At 43.4% G+C, this 16,524-nt stretch overlaps 1 protein-coding gene across 4 annotated transcripts in view; it reads right to left on the bottom strand.

The window, feature by feature from the left end:
- Positions 1-16,524, bottom strand: part of tecpr2 (tectonin beta-propeller repeat containing 2) — an 87,374-nt gene that overhangs the window by 68,249 nt on the left and 2,601 nt on the right. For all 4 annotated transcript variants that reach the window (XM_055641173.1, XM_055641174.1, XM_055641175.1 and 1 more), the window contains exons 2-7: positions 14,238-14,472; positions 9,609-9,737; positions 7,973-8,104; positions 5,851-6,008; positions 4,458-4,773; positions 2,710-2,839 (exon numbers count right to left, since the gene is read on the bottom strand). In XM_055641173.1, coding sequence (XP_055497148.1) covers positions 2,710-2,839; positions 4,458-4,773; positions 5,851-6,008; positions 7,973-8,104; positions 9,609-9,737; positions 14,238-14,456 — 1,084 coding nt within the window. In that variant the 5' untranslated portion in view covers positions 14,457-14,472. The remainder of the gene's footprint in view (positions 1-2,709; positions 2,840-4,457; positions 4,774-5,850; positions 6,009-7,972; positions 8,105-9,608; positions 9,738-14,237; positions 14,473-16,524) is intronic.

Here is a 16,524-nt window from a genome sequence, read left to right as displayed (position 1 = left end):
GATGGAGAATAAGGCCAAAGAGAGAACACAGGTTCGTCCACAGACGGGACATGGTGACTGTTGGAGGAGGGGGAGGGTAGTTTGAGGTGTCTAATCCTTTGGTAGATAATGCAGGACCTCTCCCCGCTCCCTCACCATGTTTATCCAAGCTTCTTAAAGCCATCCTGAATACTCCTCCTGTACTTTTAGAGATATTATGGGTCAGAGATTCTCTTGATTAGCAAGTGATGTTGCAATAGTATAATGAGGCTTATCTATAACAATGTTTGCACTTTATTTCTGAAGTTCTGTTTTATTGAAGCCAATTTCATTTAAACATCACTCTCAGAACAAATTGCTCCACCACTTCCCGATATCCATTCCAAGTTCCCTGTTCACTCATTTAAAAGAAATTGAAGATTTTTTTTTAAATCTGCGCAGTGGGATATTCAAAACTTCCTAGTTTTCCTTTCTTTTATGCTGGTTAACGTAACATAAAAACAGGTAATCATCTCCTTTATCCAGGAACATCTGGTTTTAACTAGTTCACAGCCACTGATATTTGGCCAATTTTGGTGAATTCACTAGAGGTTCATTGCTGAATAAAAGTGTCGAATGGTGATATTATTGGTGCGAGACTGTAGAAGGAGACCGTGGTTCCCAAATGGCCTCATATGGAGGAACGAGAGGTGTTCAAGTAAAGAGTGGGGAGAGAAAAAAAACTTAATTACCAAAGCATCAGAATAGTAGCGACAAAATTAAATAACTTTTCAGATCTAAAACCTTTTTTAACAAGATAATGAATGCACAATATAATTTGAGGTCTATAAAACAGAAGGTGGAAGCTGGCCATTACAACTCCATCATAGACAATTAATTTCAATCTTCACACACTATCATTCAATCACTAGGTACACAAAAATGCTGGAGAAACTCAGCAGGTGCAGCAGCATCTATGGAGCGAAGGAAACAGGCGACGTTTCGGGCCGAAACCCTTCTTCAGACTGATGGGGAGTGGGGGGGGGAGAAGGAAGGAAAAAGGGAGGAGGAGGAGCCCGAGGGCGGGGGGATGGGAGGAATCATCATTCAATCACTCACTGCATCCAGTCACTTAGAATATGCCAATTTCATGATACGGGTCCACCACTTATTTTTCTAGCAACTGGTGGTCCGACAAAATCACAAGAGCGCACTTGAAACCCCCAAAATATGGCGCCTAGGCCAGGTGAGGTGGCCGATCTCAACCTCATCGGGACTACCGCGACTGATCAGTGGGTTCATTTAGCCCCCAGCGGCCGGGGCTCTGGAACTCCGGCTCGGCTGGAGCCAGCAGATCCGTTCCCACAGCTGGTCTTCCGAGGCAAACTTTGCGGGCTGGTATCTCAGCCCCTCGGCAGACCGTTCCTGTACCGTTTGACTCCTCTCGGAGACCGTGACCTCCTGTTGGTCCAGAAAAACGGATAATCCAGAATAGCTCTGGAACCAAGGGTACAGGCATATCGGAACTGTATGTTACCATTAGAAATAGAATAATATGCTGATGATAAATGAGCACTGGGACACATATTCCAAAACTCCAAATCATAGTTATAAATTCATACAGCATGGAAACAGGCCCTTATCAAGTCTATGTCAACTCATAATGATTATTAGTTTTGTCATTGGAACACACAATTGCGTTAGTTTGCACAAAATTGAAAAACAGATCTGCCCTTTGGTGCAAACAATGAGAAAATGGACTGAATTCCAGAGACCAAGAGCAACATTAGCTCTCAATAGCCAGCGCACTTAGATCTGGTATCTAACTCAGTCACATGCTGAATATTTCATTTATATCTTGTAGGGGGCGGCACATTGGCCCAGCAGGTAGAGCGTCAGCATCAGAGACCAGGGTTCGATCCCGACCTCGGATGCCATCTGTGGGAAGTTTGCACGTTCTCCCTGTGACTGCGTGGGTTTTCTCCGGGTGCTCCGGCTTCCTCCCACATCCCAAAAACGTGCGGGTTTGCGGGTTAACCATATAACCATATAACAATTACAGCACGGAAACAGGCCATCTCGACCCTTCTAGTCCGTGCCGAACACATAATCTCCCCTAGTCCCATATACCTGCACTCAGACCATAACCCTCCATTCCCTTCCCATCCATATAACTATCCAATTTATTTTTAAATGATAAAAACGAACCTGCCTCCACCACCTTCACTGGAAGCTCATTCCACACAGCTACCACTGTCTGAGTAAAGAAGTTCCCCCTCATGTTACCCCTAAACTTCAGCCCCTTAATTCTCATGTCATGTCCCCTTGTTTGAATCTTCCCTACTCTCAGTGGGAAAAGCTTGTCCATGTCAACTCTGTCTATCCCTCTCATCATTTTAAAGACCTCTATCAAGTCCCCCCTTAACCTTCTGCGCTCCAAAGAATAAAGCCCCAACTTGTTCAACCTTTCTCTGTAACTTAGTTGCTGAAACCCAGGCAACATTCTAGTAAATCTCCTCTGTACTCTCTCTATTTTGTTGACAGAGTTAATTGGCCTGTGTTAACTCCCCCCCCCCCCCCCCCCCCCAATGTGCCGGGGAGTGGATGAGAACGTGGGATAACGTAGAACTAGTGTGAACGGTTGCTCGGTGTGGACTTTGTGGGTCAAAGAGCCTGTTTCCATGTTGCATGTTCAAACTAAAGCACAAGACAAATTTCCATATTTGCTTTAAATATAAAAATGAGGTTTACCGGCTATCAAGCCTTCTGGCTTGCTGGAAATCCGAATGATATCACGGTCGTGGGTCAACATGAAAATCTCATCTTCTGTACAGGAAACAGATATAATACTACTGAACCCCTCCAGTCCACCAATTAGAGCCTGCAAATATCAACAGCAACTCAATCACCCCCATTTCATCAACTTAACCTTCTGAGTAAGACAACTTGATTTTACCTTCATGAACATTTCATTTCAACGAGTGGCTATTATCAGTATTCAACAATATAATTAACTGGAAAGTAACTACAGCATTTAAAAAAAACAGCAAGCATTTTATCACAGAGCATAATTGTACATTGCAACAATTAGAAGATTGAGGGGGGATCTTATAGAAACTTACAAAATTCTTAAGGGGTTGGACAGGCTAGATGTAGGAAAATTGTTCCCGATGTTGGGGAAGTCTAGAACACAGGGTCACGGTTTAAGGATAAGGGGGAAATCCTTTAGGACCGAGATGAGGTCAACATTTTTCACACAGAGAGTGGTGAATCTGTGGAGTTCTCTGCCACAGAAGGTAGTTGAGGCCAGTTCATTGGCTATATTTAAGAGGGTGTTAGATGTGGCCCTTGTGGCTAAATGGATCAGGGGGTATGGAGAGAAAGCAGGTACAGGATACTGAGTTGGATAATCAGCCATGATCATATTGAATGGCGGTGCAGGCTCAAAGGGCCGAATGGCCTACTCCTGCACCTATTTTCTATGGTTCTATGTTTCTAATTCTAAACCTTTTAAAATATGGGACTGTACACAAATAATAATAGCGCCTGTGAGATTCTAAACACTTTGTGCCCAAAATTAGTTCCCATGAAGATGGATACAAAATGCTGGAGTAACTCAGTGGGACAGGCAGCATCTCTGGAGAGAAGGAATGGGTGATGTTACGGGTTTTTAGCCTTTCCTCAGACTGAGAGACAGGGGAAAGGGAGTCTAGAGATATGGAAGAGTAAGGTGTTTCCACCTTTAGTTTCCATGTACTACGCACAAAATTAGCCGGAATCAAACATTAAAAAATATATATCCATTGAAATATGCCATGTCTGACTGCTGACCAAAATGAATGCTACAATTCTCTTCATAATGGATATGAGTGCAACCAAATCATAGACTCAGAGAGTCAGAGTTATAAATCATTTGCACCAAGTGTGACATTTCCAGATTCTGACTCCACCCAGTAACAATTAGGTGCTAATTTAAAAAATATTTTTGCACCATGCAAAGCTCCTATTTCCATTTTTGACCCTTAAGGATAATTAATGAAAAAGTAGACTTTGATTATATCAAGAGGACCCAGCTCCTAAAGATGACAATCTTGGCCTTTCCTTTAGTCCGTGTTTGACAAATGTTCAACTCTGTGAGTTAGAGAAATCATCTCTGACTGAATTTAGGAATACTGAAGCATTTGCTCTATTCATAGCTGAATTATGTATTGCAGATATAAATATTAGAGTCCATTTTAAAATAGGACTTCAAATAAAAATTTAAAATATTTTTTTTTAATTTAAATTTCTCCTGTCTTGACTTTTATATCCCACTGTAAATTCGTATCCAGATTTATAACATATTTCTATGAATTTATCACATTAAATATGCCTTTCAATCGCAGTAGAACAACTTAATCTGAATGCTTTCAAAAGCGATGCTTCAATGGACAGTGGGATTTAAAATGGAGTAAGCTGTCAGGGTGAGTACACAATATATCAGCTTTGCTGTAGCATACCTGATTAACTGCATCAATCACATAAATACTAGCCTCATTCCAGCTCAGTACCCATCCGTCACGTAAGCAGCACTTCAACAGGCCGAGGTTTCTCTCCGAGGCCTGTGCGCCTTTGAGGTTAGTTGTCAACCTCGGTCGTGGAAACAACTCAAAAGGTTTCACACCACTGGTAAATGTACTTTTTAAAATGAGGGTTGACTGAACAGCTCCGTGTACGTCAGATTTCCACAGTCGAAGCCCCGGTCTTGAAGCATACAGATTGATATCAGTTTGTTTGCAGAGGCCTGGAATGAAACATGCTCCAAATCTGCCAGCACTAGAAACACGAGAGATTAAGATATCTTAGTTGGGGTTTTTTTTTCCAACAATTAGTAACTAGACGTTATGTAATCTTGGTACAATACAATATAAAATTACAGTGCATAGAAACAAAGAACTGCAGATGCTGTTTTATAGACACAAAATAACTCAGCGGGACAGGCAGCATCTCTGAAGAAAAAGAGGTTGGGTGATGTTTCAGGTCAGGACACTTCTTAAGACTGGGAAGAGGTCCGCAAAAGGTTCCCGACCAAAAACGTCACCCATCCTTTTTCTCCAGAGATACTGCCTGACCCGCTGAGTTACTCCAGCACTTTGTGTCTATCTTACATAAAATCACATGGGTGTTTCCCTAATTGTACAACAATTATTTTAATTCTCAACTACAAACTGTATTGACAAACGGGGCTAGAATGCCAATTGCTCAAATTCCATTTGTTTTATACATTTGTTTCAAAATTTTCAGTTCATCAACTCCCATAAATGTTTAGATCTCTAGTTTTAGTTTTAGAGATACAGCGCGGAAACAGGCCCTTTGTCCCACCGTGTCTGCACCACCCAGAGATCCCCACACACTAACAGACACACACTAGGGACAATTTTACATTGACACCAAGCCAATTAACCTACAAGCCTGTACATCTTTGAAGTGTGGGAGGAAACCGAAGATCTCGGAGAAAACCCATGCGGTCTGGGGGAGAACGCAGTCTGTACTGACAGCACCCGTAGTCAGGATCGAACCGGAGTCTCTGCGGCTATAAGGCAGCAGATCTACCACTGCGCCACCCCTTACTACTCAACCGTACAGTGGGTAATTTGCCAGTTCACCACCACCCGATATGTTTTGGATGCGAGAGGAAAACAAAATGGCCACAGATACAAACTCAACACAAACACCACCTGAGTTCTCGATGGAATGAGCGCTGCTGAGAATACAAGGTACCGGCTATATAAGCTGCACCCCTGCGATGCAGACGTTATCACAGCCATGGGTGCATCTTATTTTAGCCTAGGTGCCACAAGCAATGATACTTGATATACAACATTTAATTATTTAAAAATTCTCCACACTTACATTTTCCTTGGCTGTGTTCCAACCTGCCTGATAACATTTTGCTCAGTATATATAAGGATGGAGCGCAGGCAAGTTGAAACAAGAAGAATTTTCTGCGTGTAGTCCAACTGTACAATAGAAGATGCATCTTCTAATATCACTGTAGGACTACAAATACCCTGTGGGAAACCAGAACACAACAATCAACAAGTTCAAATTCAAACTATACGTTAAATATATCTCCATGGTGCATTTGATCATATTTCCACAACACAAAAGGGGTAATGAGAATACTATATTTTGTTCTAAAAAATTTCCATTCCGAAGGCCGACAAATTCCGAATTACGAAAAGTGTCTGGTCCCAAGGCTGTCGGATAAAAGGTTGTGCACCTGTATTGTCAAACCTCCATTTGAAAATTTCACCAAAGGAAAACCATACATAAACTGAGAACACACAAAGCTGTACTGATCACAGTTATCAATTGAATAGAGCTGAAACATTCCTGTAGACACAAGGAACTAGAGATGCTGGTTTACAAAAGGCACAGAGTGCTGGAGTAACTCAGCGGGTCAGGCAGCATCTGTGGAGAACATGGATAGGTGACGTTTCAGAGTGCTGGAGTAACTCAGCGGGTCAGGCAGCATCTCTGGGGAACATGGATAGGTGATGTTTCACAGAGTGCTGGAGTAACTCAGCGGGTCAGGCAACATCTCAGGAGAACATGGATAGGTGACGTTTCACAGAGTGCTGGAGTAACTCAGCGGGTCTGGCAGCATTACTGGAGAACATGGATAGGTGACGTTTCACAGAGTGCTGGAGTAACTCAGTGGGTCAGGCAGCATCTGTGGAGAACATGGATAGGTGACGTTTCACAGAGTGCTGGAGTAACTCAGTGGGTCAGGCAGCATCTGTGGAGAACATGGATAGGTGACGTTTCACAGAGTGTTGGAGTAACTCAGTGGGTCAGCAGCATCTGTGGAGAACATGGATAGGTGACGTTTCACAGAGTGTTGGAGTAACTCAGTGGGTCAGCAGCATCTGTGGAGAACATGGATAAGTAACTGAGTGGGGACCCATTTTAAGACTTGAAGTCTATCCATGTTCTCCAGAGATGCTACCTCTTTGTGGAGTTACCCCAGCACTGTGTCTTTTTTTGTTATACCAGCATCTGCAGTTCCTTGTGTGTAAAATATAATTCCAGTTGTAAAACACATGGCGGGAATGAAAGGCAGAAACAAGGAACCGCAGATGCTGGTTGCACTAAAAAGTACACAAAATGCCAGAGTAACTCAGCGAGTCAGGCAGCATCTTTGGAGACCGTGGATTGGTGATTTTTCAGATTGGGACCCCAATCCCTATACTAGTTTAGTATCAGCAAATATATCCCTTTATCATCTTGATGTCATTGGCAATTTACAAAAAAAATGTTCTCAAAACATTCCTTTCCATTTTAGCTGGAGAGTTATACAGGAGACAGAGGCCCTTCAGCCCACGACATCCATGCCAATATTTTTTTTACTTCTATACTAATCCCGTTTGCCCGCATAAGGACCATATCCTTCTGTCCTTTAAAAAAGACAAAGTGCTGGAGTAACTTAGCAGGTCAAGCAACATCTCTGGAGAACTTGGAACGGTGATGTTTCAGGTCAGGTATTTTTCTATGCCTTGCCTATTTCTTGTTCATAAGTGATAGGAGCAGTATTAGGTCATCCGGCCCATCTTGTCTACTCCACCATTCAATCATGGCTGATGGATCTTTCCTTCTCATCTCACCCCATTCTCCTGCCTTCTCCCCATAACCCCAAACACCCGTACTAATTAAAAATCTATTTATCTCTGCCTTAATAATATCCATTGACTTGGTCTCCACAGCCTTCTGTGGCAATGATTTCCACAGATTCACCACCCTCTGACTTAAGAAATTCCTCCTTTAATTCTGAGGCTGTGGCCTCTGGTCCTGGACTCTCCCACGAGTGGAAACATCCTCTCCATATCCGCTCTCTCCATTTCTATCGTAATACGTTTTTTTTTTTTTAACAGCTCTAATTTCTAAAGGTACCTTATTTCAAAAGTAGTGCCGATGGAATTAGCAGACATTAAAAATAAACCTTAGGCTCACAATTGATCTGAGGATTGGTTACCTGATCCAGGTCCACAGCAGCATAGACAACTTTACCCAGCTCATCCCCAGAGAAGAGTTTCATTCCATTGCTGCTCCAAGCTAAAGCTGTAATGTTACTTTTGTGAATCCCCACAACATCAAATCGGCGCAACTGTGGAGAAAGAATTACTTGGTAAATACCAGAAAATAAATAGAGTCGGCAAAATGGAAACAAACTCTGCTGAACCTTTATCCAATTATGGCTATGTTCTTTTTAACAGAGTCTGTTTCCTGCCTGTAGCAAGTAGTTTAGTTTAGTTTATTATTGTCACATGTACCGAGGTGCGGTGAAAAGCCTTTGTTGCGTGCTACCCAGTCATAAAGACTACATAATTACAATCAAGCCGTCCACAGTGTACAGATACTGAATAAAGGGAATAACGTTTTGTGCAAGATAAAGTCCAAGTAAAGTCCAGTAAAGTCCAATTAAAGATAGTCTGAGGGTCTCCGATGAGGTAGATGGGAGGTCAGGGTCGCTCTCCAGTTGGTGATAAGATAATAATAATAATAATAATAATTTTATTTATAGAGCACTTTAAAAACAAACATAGCTGCAACAAAGTGCTGTACATCACTAATCATTGACAAAAAAGTTAATACACACCAAAAATAACAATCAAAAGAAATAGTAGGAAAAGACATGTAAAATAAAGAAACATCAAAAACACCACAAACAGAAGCAAAGCCTCAGGCATGGTCAAAAGCCAGGGAGTACAAATGTGTTTTAACACTGGATTTGAAGATGGACAGTGAGGGGGCCTGTCTGATGTGCAACGGCAGGGTGTTCCAGAGTGCCGGAGCAGCAACAGAGAAGACTCTATCCCCTCCGAGCCTCCGACTAGATCTCGGTACCTCCAGGAGCAGCTGACCAGCTGACCTGAGGGACTGGGCAGGAGCGTATGGGTGGAGCAGCTCAGAGAGGTAAGGCGGGGCGAGCCCATTCAGAGATTTAAGATGGTTCGATTGCCCGATAACAGCTGCGAAGAAACTGTCCCTGAATCTGGAGGTGCCCGTATTCACACTTCTGTACCTCTTGCCAGATGGGAGAGGGAAGAAGATGGAGTGAGCGGGGTTTCACAAATCTGCTGAGATTAACTACCTAATGGAAGCAGACTCAATACGGCAAGGAGCAGCACAGATGTAAATGCTGTCAAGCAGGCGAGGCTTGGTGTTGGTCAGAACCAGCCTGCTAAAAACTCTGAAGCAGCTTCTCGACCCGAAACATCACCCATTCCTTCTTTCCAGAGATGCTCCCTGTCCCGTTGAGTTACTCCAGTTGTTTCTGTCTAAACCTGATAACTAGTTCAGACAGGGTTTGGCTTAGCTAATAAAAAAGACACAAAGTGCTGGAGTAACTCCGCAGGTCAGACAGTATCTCTGGGGAACATAGATAGGTGAGTGCCCACTGGTGAAGGGGGCAATGTCAGGCTGAAGGGCTTGTTTCTCTGCTTCACGACTGTAACCAGTGTGGGTGCTCATGCATTAGTATGAACCAGCTTTGACGGTTACTAGAACCATGTGACAAAACGAGTTACATCATCTCTGCTCAGCCAGTGCATGAAACACAAGCTGAATGTTACTAACGGGGATGCAGTAAATAAACATGCATCACTCACCTGCTTGTTTCTACCAGGCAAGCGGGAAACCAGCTGGAAAAGCGTCACTCTCCCCGAGGCTGTCCCAACGGCAACCAGGTCATCAAAGCAGGCCAACAGCTTCACCACTTTAATAACCTCAGTCTTGCCCTTACATTGAAAACACATACAACACTAGATCATGAGAAACATATACAAAGCTATTCAATCCAATTCATTAGGCCAAATCCATAGAAATACCAGACAAAAACATGGATAAACATTGTGAAATCTAAATACAGGATTGAGAAAATCTTTTCTTTGCTAGTCTGGCCCTGGCAACCAGGTACCCAACTCCAAACCTGGTTTAAATCAATGGTCAGAAATGTAAAAGCAAAGTGAGTATAGTTTTGACAAGTTCATAAGGGATAGGAGCAGAATTAGGCCATTCGGCCCATCAAGTTTACTCCACCATTCAATCATGGCTGATCTATCTCTCCCTCCTAACCCCATTCTCCTGCCTTCTCCCCATAACCCCTTACAGATCAAGAATTTATCTGTCTCTGCCTTAAATATATCCTCTGGCTTGGTCTTCACAGACTTCTGTGGCAACAAATTCTACCGATTCACTAAAGAAATTCCTCTTGATCTTCTTCCTCAAGGAACGTCCTTTTATTCTGAAATGATGGCCACTAGTGGAAACATCCTCTCCACATTCACTCTATCCAGGCCTTGAGCACAGACCCTAAATTTCTAATGCAAAGTTTGCTCAAAGATACTCACTACAAAGCACTAGTTGGTTGGTGACTTTATAAAAGTATCCCAAGCAAAAACAAATAAACTTAAGTTCCAAGTTTCAAGTTCTTGAGCGAGCTTGTACCTTAGATCTCTCCTGGCACCAGCACATCAATGCAATCACAATGAAAGCTCAAGAATGTCTCTGTTGCATTAAAAGCTCGAGGTGGTTTGGTATGTTGATGAATATTCTCTTGAACGACTCCAGGTAGAGAGCATATTGACTGGTTGCATCGTGGCCTGGTTCAGCAACTCAAACGCCAAGGAACAAAGACTATGTAAATAATGCCTGGTAGCTCATAGGTACCGACCTCCCCACCATCAAGCAAACACAAAAGAGCAGCTGCCTCAGGAATGCAGCCAACATCATGAAATATCCACACCACCCTGGCCAAGTCTCCATCATTGGGAATACGATACAGGAGCCTAAAAATCATGACCACCAGGTTCAAGAACAGCTTCTTTCCAACAAACATCAGGCTCTTGAACACTGCACATCACTAAACCTACCTCGGCAACTGTGATCTTTTATGTGCTATCATTGGTTGCACCATTATGGTTACCTCGTATTAATTTCTTATTATTAAATATGTGTGTGTTCTTGCATTAACAGACCTGTTAAAGTTGCTGTGCGAATTTCATCGTTCTGTTGCCGTTACATATTACCATTAAACACTCTTCACCCTCAACACGTGACTGTACATTTATCCACGGCAGTTTTGAGGGGCATTTACATTTTTTTATTTCCAGATGGACATTAGAAGTCTCTCTACGAGGTGAAATCAATAAAGGGCCTGTCCCACTTTCACAACCTAATTCACAACCTGTGCCAAGTTTGCCTTTGACTCATACTCGCAGCATGGGCGTCACAAGGTTGTGGGTCCGTCGTGATGTTAGTTGTTGGTACTCGTGGCATCAAGTAGGTCGGGGCGTTTTTTCAACATGATGAAAAAGGTCCACGAGTAAAAAAAGGTTGTGAATTAGGTCGTGAAAGGGACATGCCCTTAACGAGTGACACCATCTTTAAACTCCAGGCACAATTAAGAATCACACAAATATGCAAGAGGCTTTATCTAAATTATCTAATGGTGGTAATGGTACTATCTAAATTATCTAATTATCTATTATCTAAATGGTGGCCGATTGGGAAAGGGGGAGATGCAGCGAGACCTGGGTGTCATGGTACACCAGTCATTGAAGGTAGGCATGCAGGTGCAGCAGGCAGTAAAGAAAGTGAATGGTATGTTAGCTTTCATTGCAAAAGGATTTGAGTATAGGAGCAGGGAGGTTCTACTGCAGTTGTACAGGGTCTTGGTGAGACCACACCTGGAATATTGCGTACAGTTTTGGTCTCCAAATCTGAGGAAGGACATTATTGCCATAGAGGGAGTGCAGAGATGGTTCACCAGACTGATTCCTGGGATGTCAGGACTGTCTTATGAAGAAAGACTGGATAGACTTGGTTTATACTCTCTAGAATTTAGGAAATTGAGAGGGGATCTTATAGAAACTTACAAAATTCTTAAGGGGTTGGACAGGCTAGATGCAGGAAGATTGTTCCTGATGTTGGGGAAGTCCAGGACAAGGGGTCACAGCTTAAGGATAAGGGGGAAATCCTTTAAAACCGAGATGAGAAGAACTTTTTTCACACAGAGAGTGGTGAATCTCTGGAACTCTCTGCCACAGAGGGTAGTTGAGGCCACAGTTCATTGGCTATATTTAAGAGGGAGTTAGATGTGGCCCTTGTGGCTAAGGGGATCAGGGGGTATGGAGAGAAGGCAGGTACGGGATACTGAGTTGGATGATCAGCCATGATCATATTGAATGGCGGTGCAGGCTCGAAAGGCCGAATGGCCTACTCCTGCACCTAATTTCTCTGTTTCTATGTTTCTAGGCTGACTGTACCACGTAACTGGAGTCAGCAAAGATGCCCAACAGATTTCTGCAGACTCATGTCAAGAACTAATGTTCCAGCCACCAAAATAGTAATGATGAATAATTCTGTGGCTGCATTCACAGCTCCACAGGAAGGTTCCGACCTAAAACGTCACCTGTTCCTTTTCTCCAGAGATGCTGCCAGAGCTGCTGAGTTACTCCAGCACTTTGTGTCTATCTACAATGACACGTTCCCTTCCTGACACTAGAGTCAATGATGCCAAGAAACAGCTGCAGCAGATCTTGAAGAGAGAAGAGAGATGGTCATGGGCTGTAGATGCAAGAAACGACACGTGCTGGAACCTTGCCAAAACGTGGCATGGTTCAGCGGGACAGGCAGCACCTGTGGAGGGAATGGACAGGCGGAGTTTTGGGTTGCGATACTTCTTCAACGTTCTTTTAGGAAGGAGATGAGGTGAAAGTTCTTTAGTCAGAGGGTGGTGAACCTGTGGAATTCTTCGCCACAGACGGCTGTAGAGGCCAAGTCAGTGGATATTTTTACGGCAGAGATAGATAGATTCTTGATTAGGTGTCAGGTTATGGGGAGGAGGCAGGAGAATAGGATTAGGAGGGAGGGTTAGGAGATCAGCCACGTTTGAATGGCGTAGACTTGATGGGCCAATTGGCCTACTCCTATCCATTATGAAAGCTGGAAAAGAGGTGGGAGTGGGGCAAAGCCTGACAAGTGACAGGTGGATACAGGTGAGGGGAGGTCAGTGGGGGAGTGATTGGTGAATGGGTGGGAAAGGCGACACAGACTAGAGGTGAAAAGATGACGCACGGAAATTATATCCTCGTTTCATACGAGGAGAGTAAGATTAAGAGAAGACTGTGGGATACAGAGGGGACACAGGTGAGGGCTCCAACCACAAGTGTAGGAGGGAAGCCAGGTTTGCTGAAGAAAGAGGGTATCTGGGATGGATGCAAAATGCTGGAGTAACTCAGCGGGACAGGCAGCATCTCTGGAGAGAAGGAATGTGTGATGTTTCGGGTCGAGACCCTACTTCAGACACAAAGTGTCACCCATTCCTTCTCTTCAGAGATGCTGCCTGTCCCGCCGAGTTACTCCAGCATTTTGTGTCTATCTTTGGTTTAAACCAGCATCTGCAGTTCCTTCCTGCACAGGATATGAGTATAGAAGTTGGGATGTAATGTTAAAATTGTACAAGGCATTGGTGAGACCAAATCTGGAGTATGGTGTACAATTTTGGTCGCCCAATTATAGGAAGGATGTCAACAAAATAGAGAGAGTACAGAGGAGATTTACTGGAATGTTGCCTGGGTTTCAACAACTAAGTTACAGAGATAGGTTGAATAAGTTAGGTCTTTATTCTCTGGAGCGCAGAAGGTTAAGGGGGGACTTGATAGAGGTCTTTAAAATGATGAGAGGGATAGACAGAGTTGATGTGGACAAGCTTTTCCCTTTGAGAATAGGGAAGATTCAAACAAGAGGACATGACTTCAGAATTAAGGGACAGAAGTTTAGGGGTAATATGAGGGGGAACTTCTTTACGCAGAGAGTGGTAGCGGTGTGGAATGAGCTCCCAGTGGAAGTGGTGGTGGCAGGTTCATTGGTATCATTTAAAAATAAATTGGATAGGCATATGGATGAGAAGGGAATGGAGGGTTATGGTATGAGTGCAGGCAGGTGGGACTAAGGGGAAATTTGTTCGGCATGGACTTGTAGGGCCGAGATGGCCTGTTTCCGTGCTGTAATTGTTATATGGTTATATGGTTATATGATATCTAGGATGTCTATTACAATCCCATCAACTCTGATGGTTACCTTGGCCACACCACCTCCTAACCTGCCTCTTGGAAGGTGATCACAAGGTGCTTCTTTACCCTCAATTTCTCCATCACCACTGCATCTTCTCCCAAGGCACGGCTTTCCACTGGAGATTCACACAACTGCAATCCGAAGCCGATGGTGAAACCTACCTCTAAATTATATTTAGTCATCTTGTTCATCCGCCTGGAGTAGAGGTAAAGCATGCCGATGTTGGTGCCCACTGCAATGAAGTCCTTATTGGCATCGAGCGCCGTGAGATGCACAACCACATTTCTAAATCCTTTCTGAACTTTTGCTGGAATCGCGTTAAGCAAGTAATACAGTGGACTGAACTCCTTAAAGGTGGAGAATCTCCCATCTACCGCCATAGCAGTCAAAATTACACTGTTCACATGGAAAAAAACACACAAGAAAGAACAAGATTAGAAATATTGGCATCATGCAAATCTACTTCATAAGTACAAAAGTGATAAGCACAGAATTAGGCCATTCAGCCCATCAAGTCTACTCCACCATTCAATCATGGCTGGTATATCTCTCCCTCCTAACCCCATTCTCCTGCCTTCTCCCCATAACCCAGACACCCGTACTAATCACTGCTTACCCACCACACCACCTCCAGGTCCCTCAGATCGGCTGAGTTGGGGTTACTGAAAATCCCGCGGTCTAGGCATAAGCTCAGGGGCGACCGCGCCTTTGCGGTTGCAGCTCTTAGACTGTGGAACAGCATCCCTCTTCCCATCAGAACTGCCCCCTCCATCGACTCTTTTAAGTCGAGACTTAAAACTCATCTTTACTCTCAAGCCTTTCTTGACGTCCGCTATGGGAGGGCTATATATATGTATTTATGTATGTACTTAATCTATGAACCAATGTTGTATAACGTTAATACCTTCACCAATGTAAAGCACTTTGGTCAACGAGAGTTGTTTTTTAAATGTGCTATAGAAATAAAAGTGACTTGACTTGACTAATCACAAATCTGCCAATCTCCGCTTTAAAAATATCCATTGACTTGGCCGCCACAACCGTCTGTGGCAAAAAATTCCAAAGATTCACCACCATCAATGAGGTTCCCCCTCATCCTTCTGAACTCCAGTGTTGTCAAATGCTCATCATATGTTAACCCATTCATTCCTGGGATCATTCTCGTAAACCTCCTCTGGACCCTCTCCAGTGCCAGCACATCATTCCTCAGATCTGGGGCCCAAAATTGCTCACAATTCATTGCTCACTAAAAAACAATATTTTTTCCCTTCATTTATAACAGGGCAGATTTGAAGCTTAAGTTCGCAATGTAAACAAGAAAAGAATTCACAAACTAAGGAAATAAAACTTCAACACTGAAGAAAGCACAGAGAATTGCCAAGGACAAACTTCACCCCCTCCACGCACACCTGGATCTCCTGCCATCAGGCAGGAGATATCGTAGCATCAAAGCCCGGACTACGAGGCTGCTAAACAGCTTCCTTCCACAGGCTGTGAGGCTGCTAAACAGTCACTCTGCACCCACAGTCACTTGACTTGACTCTGCGGCTGGCACGGACACTTTAATACTGGCACTGGCCACTAAAATCAGCGGCCCCGGACATTTTTTTATGATTGGTTTATTGAATTTTAACATTGTGTTTTTTTAACCTGCTTTTAACTATTTATACTGTTCCATCAGGGACTGGATTGTTTTTAGTGTTATTATGTGTGAAGTGTTTAAATTTCATGTGCGATGCTCCGCTATTCACTGGGAAACGTCTTTTCATTTTGCACTGTAACAACTGTTGCTTGCAAGATGACAATAAAGGTTGATTGATTGATTGATTGAATAGTGGATTCTAATTAGACTGAAGAAGAGTCTCGACCTGAAACGTCATCCATTCCTTCTCCCCAGAGATGCTGCCTGCATTTTGCGTCTATCTTCGATTTAAACCAGTGTCTACAGTTCTTTCCTACACATTATGTAGATCAAAGAACCTCTTAAATTGCTGACCTCAAACGCCAAGTTTGGTTTCAGTCATCTAAAACCTGATCTCCAAATGCACTCATAACTCAACAACATATTTCTCATTTTATTTGGAGTTTTTTTCCCTACTTTACATATTCTAACGTATGCTGTAAAAACTGGGAAGTGCACATGCTGGTTTACAAAGAAAAGGCACAAAATGTTACAATAACTCAACAGGTCAGGCAGCATGCAGGGAGAACATGGATAGGTGACGTTTCTGAAGAAGGGTCCCGACCCGAAACATCACCTATCCATGTTCTCCAGAGATGCTGCCTGACCCGCTGAGTTACTCCAGCCCTCTGTGAAACGTCACCTATCCATGTTCTCCACAGATGCTGCCTGACCCGCTGAGTTACTCCAGCACTATGTGAAACGTCACCTATCCATGTTCTCCAGAGATGCTGCCTGACCCGCCGAGTTACTCCAGCCTTTTTTCT

Source organism: Leucoraja erinacea, chromosome 9 (assembly GCF_028641065.1).
Source record: "Leucoraja erinacea ecotype New England chromosome 9, Leri_hhj_1, whole genome shotgun sequence".
Classification (NCBI taxonomy): Eukaryota; Metazoa; Chordata; class Chondrichthyes; order Rajiformes; family Rajidae; genus Leucoraja; species Leucoraja erinaceus.
Note: the sequence above shows the minus strand (reverse complement) of the source record. Positions and strands in the feature narration are given on the sequence as shown.